We start from the raw sequence: 13,273 nt of genomic DNA, 5'->3' as shown, positions 1-13,273 counted from the left end.
ACCAGAATACTTCTCTGCTTAAAACTCTCCAGTGGTTTGCTTTCACAGAATATAACCAATTCCCTGCCAATTCTCTTTCAATTCATATCACTGTACTGAGTGGTCATTTTGCACCAGTTCACTAAGCAGCCGCATTATCTGAACTGGCTGGAAACTCAGTCTGAGGCTTGTGGGGCTCCTTTTGTCACTGATATCTCATTTATCGTCTACTCATCTCACCTCCTCACCACTCATTTATAACCATATATAATTGTATTTTTATTGTTTATCTCTTATCACTAAAATAAGATCTACAAGATCAGAGACTTATTCACAGTTATATGTCTAGCACATAAAGTGGTACCCATGATGTAGTATGTTCTTTGAAATAATGAATCATAAAAATACTTGCTTCTGCAATCTGATAAGGTGGAAAGAAAATATAAGACTGCAAGGAAAATTAGACAAATTTGAAAGTTAAAACATATTCTGTATGCCCAATCAGCCATCAAACAGGTGATTAGGAAGGGAAACCATAAATAAAATAGAAGACAACCCTCAAATTGGGAGAAACTCTTTGCAAATGAAGCAACTGTAAAGGGATTAATCTCCAAAATATAAAAAACAGCTCATAAAGCTCATTTAAATAAAAAACCCAATCAGAAAATGGGTGAAGATCTAAGTAGACGTTTATCTGAAGAAAACATATAGATGGCCAGAGAGGACATGGAAACATACTCAACATCATTAATTATTAGGGAAATGCACATCAAAACTGCAATGAGGTGTCACCTCACACTGGTCAGAATGGCCTTCATCAAAAATTCTATAAACAACACAAGCTGGAGAGGATGTGGAAGAACGGCCCCCCTCTTCTGCTTTTGGTGGGAATGTAAATTAGTACAGCCACTGTGGAGGATGGTATCAGTTCTGTTCAGTCACTCAGTCATGTCTGACTCTCTGTGACCCCATGGACTGCAGCACGCCAGGCCTGCATGTCCATCACCAACTTCCAGAGTTTACTCAAACTTATAACCATAGAGTCGGTGATGCCATCCAACCATCTCATCCTCTGTTGTCCCCATCTCTTCCCACCTTAAATCTTTCCCAGCATCCGTGTTTTTTTCCAGTGAGTCAGCTCTTCGCATCAGGTGGCCAAAGTATTGGAGTTTCAGCTTTAGCACCAGTCCCTCCAATAAATATTCAGGACTGACTTCCTTTAGGATGGACTGGTTGGATCTCCTTGCAGTCCAAGGAATGCTCAAGAGTCTTTTCCAACACCACAGTTCAAAAGCATCAATTCCTCCGCTCTCAGCTTTTTTTATAGAACAACTCTCACATACATACATGACTACTGGAAAAACCATAGCTTTGACTAGACAAACCTTTGTTGGCAAAGTAATGTCTCTGCTTTTTAATATGCTGTCTAGGCTGGTCATAGCTTTTCTTCCAAGGAGCAAGTGTCTTTTAATTTCATGGCTGCAGTCACCATCCGCAGCGATTTGGGAACTCAAAAAAATAAAGTCTGTCACTGTTTCCATTGTTTCCCCACCTACTTGCCATGAAGTGATGGGACTGGATGCCCTGAATGTTGAGTTTTAAGCCAACATTTTCACTCTCCTCTTTCACTTTCATCAAGAGGCTCTTTAGTTCTTCTTCACTTTCTGCCATAAGGATGGTGTCATCTGCATGTTTGAGGTTATTGATATTTCTCCTGGCAATCTTGATTCCAGCTTGTGCTTCATCCATCCCAGCGTTTCTCATGATGTACTCTGCATATAAGTTAAATAAGCAAGGTGACAATATACAGCCTTGATGTACTACTCCTTTCCCAATTTGGAACCAGTCCATTGTTCCATGTCCAGTTCTAACTGTTGCTTCTTGACCTGCATACAGATTTCTCAGGAGGCAGGTAAGGCAGTCTCATAGTCCCATCTCTTGAAGAATTTTCTGCAATTTGTTGTGATCCACAAAGTCAAAGGCTTTGGCTTAGTCAATAAAGCAGAAGTATGTGTTTTCTGGAACTCTCTTGCTTTTTTGATAATCCAGTGGATGTTGGCAATTTGATCTCTGGTTCCTCTGCCTTTTCTAAATCCAGCTTGAACATCTGGAAGTTCACAGTTCATGCACTGTTGAATCCTGGCTTGGAGAATTTTGAGCATTACTTTGCTAGCATGTGAGATGAGTGCAATTATGTGGTAGTTTGAACATTCTTTGGTATTGCCTTTCTTTGGGATTGGAATGAAAATTGACCTTTTCTGGTCCTGTGGCCACTGCTGAGTTTTCCAAATTTGCTGGCATTTGAGTGTAGCACTTTCACAGCATCATCCTTTAGGATTTGAAATAGCTCAACTGGAACTCCATTACCTCCACTAGCTTTGTTTGTAGTGATGCTCTCTAAGTCCCACTTGATTTTGCATTCCAAGATGTCTGGCTCTAGGTGAGTGATGACACCATCATGATTATCTGGGTCATGAAGATCTTTTTTGTACAGTTCTTCTGTGTATTTTTGCCACCTCTTCTTAATATCTTCTGCTTCTGTTAGGTCCATACCGTTTCTATACTTTATTGTGCCCATCTTTGCATGAAATTGTTCCCTTGGTATCTCAATTTTTTTTTTTTTAATATACCTCTAGTCTTTCCCATTCTGTTGTTTTCCTCTATTTCTTTGCATTGATGACTGAGGAAGGCTTTCTTATCTCTTTTTGCTATTCTTTGGGACTCTGCATTCAAATGGGTGTATCTTTTCCTTTTCTCCTTTGCCTTTAGCTTCTCTTCTTTTCACAGCTATTTGTAAGGCCTCCTCAGACAACCATTTTGCCTTTTTGCATTTCTTTTTCTTGGGGATGGTCTTGATCCCTGTCTCCTGTATAATGCCATGATCCTCTGTCCATAGTTCTTCAGGCACTCTGTCTATCAGATCTAAAACCTTGAATCTGGCAACTCGTTTCACACATGACATTTTACATGTTTCAATGCCATTCTCGCAAATCTTCCCACCCTCTCCCTCTCTCACAGAGTCCATAAGACTGTTCTATACCAGTCCAGGTTCGATGCACGATGCTGGATGCTTGGGGCTGGTGCACTGGGACGACCCAGAGGGATGGAATGGGGAGGGAGGAGGGAGGAGGGTTCAGGATGGGGAATGCATGTATACCTGTGGCGGATTCATTTTGATATTTGGCAAAACTAATACAATTATGTAAAGTTTAAAAATAAAATAAAATTAAAAAATAAATAAATAAATAAAATAAAACCTTGAATCTGTTTGTCACTCATACCTGTATGGTCTAGTGGTTTCCCCTCCTTTCTTCAATTTAAGTCTGAATTTGGCAATAAGGAGTTCATGATCTGAGCCACAGTCAGCTCCCGGTCTTGTTTTTGCTGACTGTATAGAGCTTCTCCATCTTTGGCTGCAAAGAATGTAATCAGTCTGATTTTGGTGTTGACCATCTGGTGATGTCCATGTGTAGAGTCTTCTCTTGTGTTCTTGAAAGAGGGTGTTTGCTATGACCAGTGCATTCCCTAGGCAAAACTCTATTAGCTTTTTCCCTGCTTCATTTTGCACTCCAAAGCCAAATTTGCCTGTTATTCCAGGTATCTCTTGAATCCCTATTTTTGCATCGCAGTCCCCTATACTGAACAGGACATCTTTTCTGGGTGTTAATTCTAGAAGATATTATAGGTCTTCATAGACCCATTCAACTTCAGCTTCTTCAGCATTACTGGTCGGGCATAGACTTGGATTACCGTGATATTAATGGTTTGCTTTGGAAACAAACAGAGATTATTTTGTCATTTTTGAGATTGCATCCAAGTACTGAATTTCAGATTCTTGTGTTGACTATGATGGCTACTCCATTTCTTCTAATGGATTCTTGCCACAGTAGTAGATATAATGGTCATCTGAGTTAAATTCACCCATGCCAGTCCATTTTAGTTCACTGATTCCTAAAATGTTGATGTTCACTCTTACCATTTCCTGTTTGACTACTTCCAATTTACCTTGATTCATAGACCTAACATTCAAGGTTTCTATACAATATTGTTCTTTACAGCATTGGAATTTAGCATCAGAGGATAATATGGAGGTTCCTTAAAAAAGTAAAAATAGAACTAACATGTGACCCAGCAATCCCATTCCTAGGAATATACCCTGAGAAAAAACATAATTCAAAAAGATATATGCACCCTAGTGCTCATTGTAACACTGTTTACAATAGTCAAGACATGGAAGCAACCTCAGTTCTATCAACAGAGAAATGTATAAAGAAGAAGTGGTACATATATACAATGGAATATTACTTAGCCATAAAAAGAACAAAAGAATGCCATTTGCAGCAAAATAGATGGACATAAACTTTGTCATACTGAGTGAAGTAAGTCAGACAGAGAAAGACTAATATCATATGATATTGCTTATGTGTGAAATCTACACAAAAAAAAGGTAAAAATGGACTTATTTACAAAACAGAAGTACAATCACAGATGTAGAAAACAAACTTATGATTACTAGGGATTAAATGGGGGAGGGTAAATTGGGAGATAAGGATTGAGATATACTTACTATTATATATAGAATAGATAGCTGATAACTTACTGTATATCACAGGGAACTCTTTTCTATACTCTGTATCTGGCTATATGGGAAAAGATTCAAAGAAAGCATATATATATGTATCTGTATAACTGATTCACATTGCTATTAACTTGAAACTAATACAACATTGTAAATCAACTATACTGCAATAAAAATAAACAATTTCACTTGATTTTCCTCCTTATTTTCCTTGTATATAATAGATGATACTTATCATCAAATAGTCATTATAAGTCTTGTCTAGAATATGGACTAGAAAATAGTGTAAACCTTGTTTTAGTTGTGTAGTCTACATTAGAATTTAATATAATTGCTTCTTGAGTCAAGATATTTGGGTTAAAAAACTAGCTCTACCATTCTAAATTTTTTCTAAATTCATCCGAGATCCTTTGTTTCTATGACAGGTGTGAAAAACTCACCTGGCTCACAGTAAATGCTCAATTAAGTGTTTTTTTCTAAATGCTTAATTTCCTGCCTAATGTTGTAATTATCTTGGCATAGTTACAGATAGTTGAAATACAATCTGCATATTATTTTTCCAACACAGATTATATCCTGAATATTTTTCCATACAGCTAAATAGTTGAAAATAGCAAAGTCATTTTTGCTATTTAAAATTTCAAATCCTGTATATATTATAGCTGTAATAGAGACATCATAATTTTTATATCATTTAGCCTCCATGCAATAATAAAATAATAATATTAACCTGAATATTATACCCTCCTATGCATTAAGATATTCCCTTAGTGAAACTCATGGATTCATCAGTGTAAAGTTATTGGTTGAAATGGTCTGAAACTTACTTATAACCCCTGTGAAATTTGCTCTTTACTTTTTGCAAAGATATATGAACTTATACTACCACAATATAAAATACTTAAATATATATATATTTGTTTATGTTCTATTTATAAAATAGTAAAATAAGTGATAAAAAAGAAATATCTGATCAGTGCTAAATAGAAAAAAATATATTTATAATTTTTCCCATATGTTATTAGCCTCAAGAAAAATAAGGTAACAGTGTCCAAGTTACTTCTTTAAATTCATATAACTGTTAAATATTTGTATTAAAGAGCTATATTCACTCACATGGCTTTGACTATGGATAATTAAATATATAAGAGAACAGTCGACATCAGAAACTGTAGTTAGCTGACCTTTTATTTAAAAAAAGAAATAACTTCGTATTCACTGAATTGTTCATGATATGAGCATAAAGACATTGTTTGAAAGTAACGTGTGTACACAACAGTGTGCCCCTAAAAGAAATTATTACTGTTCAGAAATTGAATTTTTTATTTCAGCTTAGAACTGCTGTACCTGTTTGATCATTTGGCAAAGCCGCCTTTCTATTATTGTTCAGGAGACAAAGTGATGATTGATCTAACTACCCCAGTGTTAACCATTCTGCAGAAAAGATCTCTTATAGCCTTGGTAGATGAATACTATACTGCTGAGAATTTAATGACCCAGCATAGTGAAATCTAGCTATATAGAGAGAAAGACTTAGTTTCTTTCCTACTTACTAAGAGACATTTTCTAATTTCTTTACTCAGCTTGTGATGAAAATATGTAAAAAGTCAATGTGTAATAGGTCAGATTATATATAATAACGTCATACTGATTATCCTTTTTTTCTAAATTTCAGTATAAAGAACGTAACTCCAAAAGTGGGAGACCCTGAAACCCGTAAAGCTATTCGTCGTGCCTTTGACGTGTGGCAGAATGTCACTCCTCTGACATTTGAGGAAGTTCCCTACAGTGAATTAGAAAATGGCAAACGTGATGTGGATATAACCATCATTTTTGCATCTGGCTTTCATGGAGACAGTTCTCCTTTTGATGGAGAGGGAGGGTTTTTGGCACATGCTTATTTCCCTGGACCAGGAATTGGGGGAGATACTCATTTTGACTCAGATGAGCCATGGACACTAGGAAATCCTAATCATGATGGTAAGTGCATAGTTTTATTATTTTATTTTGTTGTTTTTTTTTATAATGCCCAAGTAATTTGCTAATTTATAAACTTAAGCTCAACAAATAATTTGTTTTTAAAATCACCAAACAATATGAGGTCTTTTATAGCATTTTACAACAAGAATATGTATAAGTCATTACACAATAGTAATTTTTCATGTGGCTTTTGATTAAAGATTAAACCTTTATAGTGTACTGTATAAATACTCTAAATTGAATTTTGTTTTCTATAAAAAGTCATTTAGAAGATTCTATAATATTCAAGTCATGAGACATGCATTAAGCAAATTCTCCTGTTTTTTAACACTTAATTCCAGTGTTTCCCCTTGAAACTTAACCTTGTTTGACATTGGTGGTGTAGCTTCTACCATATCTTCTCTGTGTGTGTGTGTTGGGGGGCGGGGGGGGGGGGGCTTGGGGTGGTTTCCATTATCACCTTTCTAATCTGTAAAATTTTTCTGCTTCTTTTTTGTCTCTTATCCTTTCCTTGGTCTCCCAATCCGATACAACTACATAAGTTATTGTTTTTGTATTATATCTTTAGTTTTATAGAAACTAGATTCTTACAACTCCATTGCAACATATCTATCAGTTTTCTAATCCTTGCAATTATTCTGATATGCAAAAATAATTAAAAAAAAGCTCAGCTAGTTCAGCTACAACTCAAACAACTCCACAAGAGGTTTTCTTCAAAACATACATTTTACTTCACATGCACCACTCCCTTGATTCATGCTAAGGCACCAGCAGTTTTCTCCACCACTGATTTTACACCATGATTATTTGACCACAAGAAGTATTTATTTATTTCGTGAAACTACTACTATCTTATGTAATAGTGTTCCATGGAACACATTTGGAAAAAGTTGTGTTAAATACCCCTATGAATCCTTTTCTACCTCTAGATCTATGAAAAAATGTATAGTTTCAGGAATCTCTTTGAACTGACATATATTTAGGGGGTGGGGACATTCTTACTAATTTTCATTAGACTTCAATGTTCTTTCTTATAATATACAAACCAAGTTTTGACTTAAGTCTCTAATACCTAACACAGTGCCTGAAACAAGAATGTTGAAAATGTTTGTTTCTTTATACTTTATCATTTTAAAAGAGGATTTGAAGCATTTTACCAAAATAATATAACAAGTTGTTATGAGGCTTTTTAAAATCTGATCAAATAAAAAGTATTAGCATAAAAAAAATAATATATTTTTCATGAATGTATTTTAATAATTACATAAGGAAATTCTCTTTGTTAGGGTAAAAATATATGTTGAAAAATTCTCATTCATTGAATATTAATGTCTTTATTATTATATAATTAATGTCAGTGAAATTCTTTGGGCAGAAAAAAAAAGCTCAACAGCTAAAAATATGGCTCCTTAATACAGAAAGCATGTGTTTCTTTCTAGGAAACAATTCATACTTCAAATTGTGTTTTAAAAATATTCACAGGATTACAAATTCTAGATTTATAAGATTCATAAATCAGCATCTCCATAATCCTTATAATCAAGACAGTTTTCTTTTTCACGACAATAAAATGTTAAAATCCAAGTATGCATTGTTTAATGACAACTAATCCATTAGTAAAACTATAAATTCCTCCTTGATGAGTTAAGCCCAGCCATCAAGTTAAGATTTGTTAGTTCATTAGAAGATTTAGCTAGCTGGATTAGTGTAATATCTTTGCATTTTTAGATCAGGCAGGGTTCAAATATATTATGGATAGAATGAACTAGATCAGGTTAAACTTAAAATAACATTAATTTTCAAAGAAAGAAAATATAATAAATAATATCCTATTTTCCAAAAGGAAATACAAAGCCTAGTATTAAACAAGATGATCTTTTGAATTATTGTAATAGGTGTATTTTCTATAATATAAAATTATGATTTCACTTTTAAGAACTGGTTTGAAGAATAATGGCAATTATGCTGGGATAATTCACTATAGTGCAATGAAAAGCCAGATACTTTGGAGTCAAACAGATGTATATTCCTGGCTAACTGATCATTAGCTCAAGAAACTGCTAACAAACTGTACACTTGATTTCATTCTTTATCTTGCATTGCAGTGCTGAAAATATTATAAGGAGCAATGCTTTATATTCAGGCATGTTTAACTTATTCTATACCTGAGCATATAATAATAAAATATTTACAACATGATAGTTGGCCCATAGTGGTTTGATACATAATTCATTTAAAATAAAATGTTTATTTTTATTAATATCACACAGGCATTCTAATGAAGTAGTTCACAGTTCCTCAAGGCAATTACTTAAATGGTTTTAAATAATGGAAAAATATTTTCATTCTAACTAATTGAGAAAAGTAGCACTTATAATGGTAGAGTTTTGCTGACACAGGAAAAACTGAAATTTGCTTTCAGGGAAAAGATATTCTTCTAAACTAATGAAAAGAGAAAATTGTATTTTATTCCAATACAATAAATTATTCCAATTGAGTCTAATTGTTAAAAACATTTTATGTCTATATCTTTGAAGTTGTATTGACTTTAGGGCCTCATAAATTTAATTTAAAAAATCTATATAAAGAAATGATGCCTATTAAATGGTCTGTATTTTCTCTTAAAATATTAAAACCATCAAGAAAGACTCACAGATACTTTAAATGTATCTTCTATTAGCTGAACTTTTCCAGACATGAACCAATACTTTTTAAAACTAAGTTTGTTTTTGTTTTTTTTTTTTTTAAAGTATAGGGCATTTGAAGTGACATAGGAAATGAGAATTTTCCCACTGAGTTGAGTATGAATGGTATTATGAATGCTTATGTGGTTTGTGTGATTGAAGACTTTCTAGGAATATATATGTGGGAAAGAATTAAAAAATAGGAAATATGAGTTGGACGTGTACAATAAAGTCTGCGGACTTTTAACTCAGTCCATATATCTTGGAAAGCTCTTAGAGAGATGGGAATACCAGACCATCTTACCCGTCTCCTGAGAAACCCGTATGTGGGTCAAGAAGCAACAGTTAGAACCCTGTATGGAACAACTGATTGGTTTAAGATCCAGAAAGGAGTACCACAGGGCTGTCTGCTGTCACCCTGTTTGTTTAACCTATACGCTGAGCACATCATGAGAAATGCTGAGCTGGATGAGTTACAAGCTGGAATCAAGACAGGTGGGAGAGACATCAACAATCTCAGATATGCAGATGACACCACGCTAATGGCAGAAAGTGAAGAGGAGCTAAAGAGCCTCTTGATGAGGGTGAAGGAGGAGAGTGAAAGAGCTGGCTTAAAACTAAATGTTAAAAACAAAGAAAGTAAGATCATGGCATCTGGCCCCATTGCTGCCTGACACATAGAAGGGGAAAGGTGGAAGTGGTAACCGATTTCCTCTTCTTGAGCTCCAAAATCACTGCAGGTGGCGACTGCAGCCATGAAATCAGAAGATGGTTGCTTCTTGGCAGGAAAACAATGACAAACCTAGATAGTGTGTTGAAAGCAGAGACATTACCCTGCCAACGGAGGTTTATATAATCGAAGCCATGGTCTTCCCAATGGTCACATATGGTCATAGGAGCTGGACCATAAAGAAGGCAGACACCAGAGAATTGGTGCCTTTGAACTGTGGTGCTGGAGAAGGCCCCTAAATGTCTCTTGGACTGCAAGAAGATCGAACTAGTTAATCTTTAGGAAGATCAACCCTGAATATTCACTGGAAGGACTGATGCTGAAGCTGAAGCTCCACTATTTTGGTCATATGATGCAAACTGTTGACTCATAGGAAAAGTCCCTGATGCTGGGAAAGATTGAGGGCAAAAGGAGAAGAGGGCATCAGAGGATGAAATGGCTGGACAATATCACTGATGCAATGAACATGTGCTTGGGCAAACTCCGGGAGATGGTGAGGGACAGGGACAGGGATTGTGTCGTCCATGAGGTCGCAAAGAGTCAGACACAACCGGGGGACTAAACAATCAGATCAGATCAGTCACTCAGTCGTGTCCAACTATTTGCTACCCCGTGAATCGCAGCACGCCAGGCCTCCCTGTCCATCACCATCTCCCGGAGTTCACTCAAACTCATGTCCATCGAGTCAGTGATGCCATCCAGCCATCTCATCCTCTGTCATCCCCTTTTCCTCCTACCCACAATCCCTCCCAGCATCAGAGTCTTTTCCAAGGAGTCAGCTCTTCTCATGAGGTGGCCAGAGTACTGGAGTTTCAGCTTTAGCATCATTCCTTCCAAAGAAATCCCAGGGCTGATCTCCTTCAGAATGGACTGGTTGGATCTCCTTGCAGTCCAAGGGACTCTCAAGAGTCTTCTCCAACACCACAGTTCAAAAGCATCAATCCTGCGGCACTCAGCTTTCTTCATAGTCCAACTCTTGCATCCATACATGACCACAGGAAAAACCATAGCCTTGACTAGACGGACCTTTGTTGGCAAAGTAATGTCTCTGCTTTTGAACATGCTATCTAGGTTGGTCATAACTTTCCTTCCAAGGAGTAAGTGTCTTTTAATTTCATGGCTGCAGTCACCATCTGCAGTGATTTTGGAGCCCAGAAAAATAAAGTCTGACACTGTTTCCACTGTTTCCCCATCTATTTCCCATGAAGTGATGGGACCGGATGCCATGATCTTCGTTTTCTGAATGTTGAGGTTTGCTTTTGCACTCTCCTCTTTCACTTTCATCAAGAGGCTTTTTAGTTCCTCTTCATTTTCTGCCATAAGGGTGGTGTCATCTGCATATCTGAGGTTATTGGTATTTCTCCCAGCAATCTTGATTCCAGCTTGTGCTTCTTCCAGCCCAGCGTTTCTCATGATGTACTCTGCATAGAAGTTAAATAAGCAGGGTGACAATATACAGCCTTGACGTACTCCTTTTCCTATTTGGAACCAGTCTGTTGTTCCATGTCCAGTTGTAACTGTTGCTTCCTGACCTGCATACAGGTTTCTCAAGAGGCAGGTCAGGTGGTCTGGTATTCCCATCTCTTTCAGAATTTTCCAGAGTTTATTGTGATCCACACAGTCAAAGGCTTTGGCATAGTCAATAAAGCAGAAATAGATGTTTTTCTGGAACTCTCTTGCTTTTTCCATGATCCAGCAGATGTTGGCAATTTGATCTCTGGTTCCTCTGCCTTTTCTAAAACCAGCTTGAACATCTGGAGGTTCATGGTTCACGTATTGCTGAAGCCTGGCTCGGAGAATTTTGAGCATTACTTTACTAGCGTGTGAGATGAGTGCAATTGTGCAGTAGTTTGAGCATTCTTTGTCATTGCCTTTCTTTGGGATTGGAATGAAAACTGACCTTTTCCAGTCCTGTGGCCACTGCTGAGTTTTCCAAATTTGCTGGCATATTGAATGCAGCACTTTCACAGCATCATCTTTCAGGATTTGAAATAGCTCAACTGGAATTCCATCACCTCCACTAGCTTTGTTCATAGTGATGCTTTCTAAGGCCCACTTGACTTCCCATTCCAGGATGTCTGGCTCTAGGTCAGTGATCACACCATCGTGATTATCTGGGTCATGAAGATCTTTTTTGTACACTTCTTCTGTGTATTCTTGCCACCTCTTCTTGATATTCTCTGCTTCTGTTAGGTCCATACCATTTCTGTCCCTTATCGAGCCCACCTTTGCATGAAATGTTCCCTTGGTATCTCTAATTTTCTTGAAGAGATCTCTAGTCTTTCTGACTGAACAACAGCAACATGTATTAATACATTTGATCGCCTCTTCACTTATGCTGTAGAAATATAATAATTTTATACATATGCATATCATTAAAAACAAAACAAAACAATTAATTAATATTTAGTGTTTCATTTGGATTAAAATATTGATGTTTCTTTACTGGTCCAATAAGTATATTTTTCCTATTGAGTGAGCTTAAAGAAAATGATTCTGCAGAATAATAGTTTTCAGAATTGTAGGCGATTAAGGGAGAAGTTAACTGTTCAATATATAACTCCATAAAGATTTACTGCTTAGTTGAAATTCACACTTTTAACTAGCAACAGCAGGGTGGCTAGCGTAATGTCCTATGAAGTATTGATCATTTATCAAAGGAAAAACCTCCCGCTTTGTTGTGGTACTGATGAATGTGTGGAGAATAAATGCATTCGTACATTCTAGCTTCTTTCTGTAAGACTGTCTTTTTGAATCACAAATATACAGGCACAATACTGACATCTTCAGTAATATTTTTTTTTGTTTCTTTAGTCCTCCCATGTCCCCTGGCTTACCTACCTGAAAATTTTCTTTTCTCTCCTATTCAGAGTTCTTAAGCATCTTGAAAACAGAGAAAGTTGAAAGTTTAGCAAAAATGCAAATGAAAGAGCCTCTTGATAAGTACCAAGCTCATTTTCCACAGCATATTGCTCAGTTAATGAAGGCAATTTGAATTCTGTCTACCTCTAAACAGATAAACAGTGACCTAGGCTGCCAGTACTCCTTAATTCATTGTTATCCACTTTCCTATCAATTTACTTATAGTCATGATACTATTTGAAAACTCAATCCAATACTCATTAAGTGAATTATGCAATAGTTACATTAAAATAAATAAAGGAGTACACCCCCACATTCACCTTTCGTAAGTATAATGCCTTCCCCCCCCCCACCGAAGGCCTTTTTTTTTTTTTTTAATGGAGTGGATAATAAAATATCTGCATAGTAATTCTAATAGAAAAGTGTTACTGTGATACAATTTTTGAAGAGTATGCATTG

At 36.2% G+C, this 13,273-nt stretch overlaps 1 protein-coding gene across 1 annotated transcript in view; it reads left to right on the top strand.

Annotated features, from left to right (window-relative positions):
- The window catches only part of MMP16 (matrix metallopeptidase 16), a 391,105-nt gene that overhangs the window by 231,578 nt on the left and 146,254 nt on the right, over positions 1–13,273 (top strand). The window contains exon 4 of the mRNA XM_025265002.3: positions 6,234–6,538. Coding sequence (XP_025120787.1) covers positions 6,234–6,538 — 305 coding nt within the window. The remainder of the gene's footprint in view (positions 1–6,233; positions 6,539–13,273) is intronic.

Source organism: Bubalus bubalis, chromosome 15, assembly GCF_019923935.1.
Source record: "Bubalus bubalis isolate 160015118507 breed Murrah chromosome 15, NDDB_SH_1, whole genome shotgun sequence".
NCBI lineage: Eukaryota > Metazoa > Chordata > Mammalia > Artiodactyla > Bovidae > Bubalus > Bubalus bubalis.
Note: the sequence above shows the minus strand (reverse complement) of the source record. Positions and strands in the feature narration are given on the sequence as shown.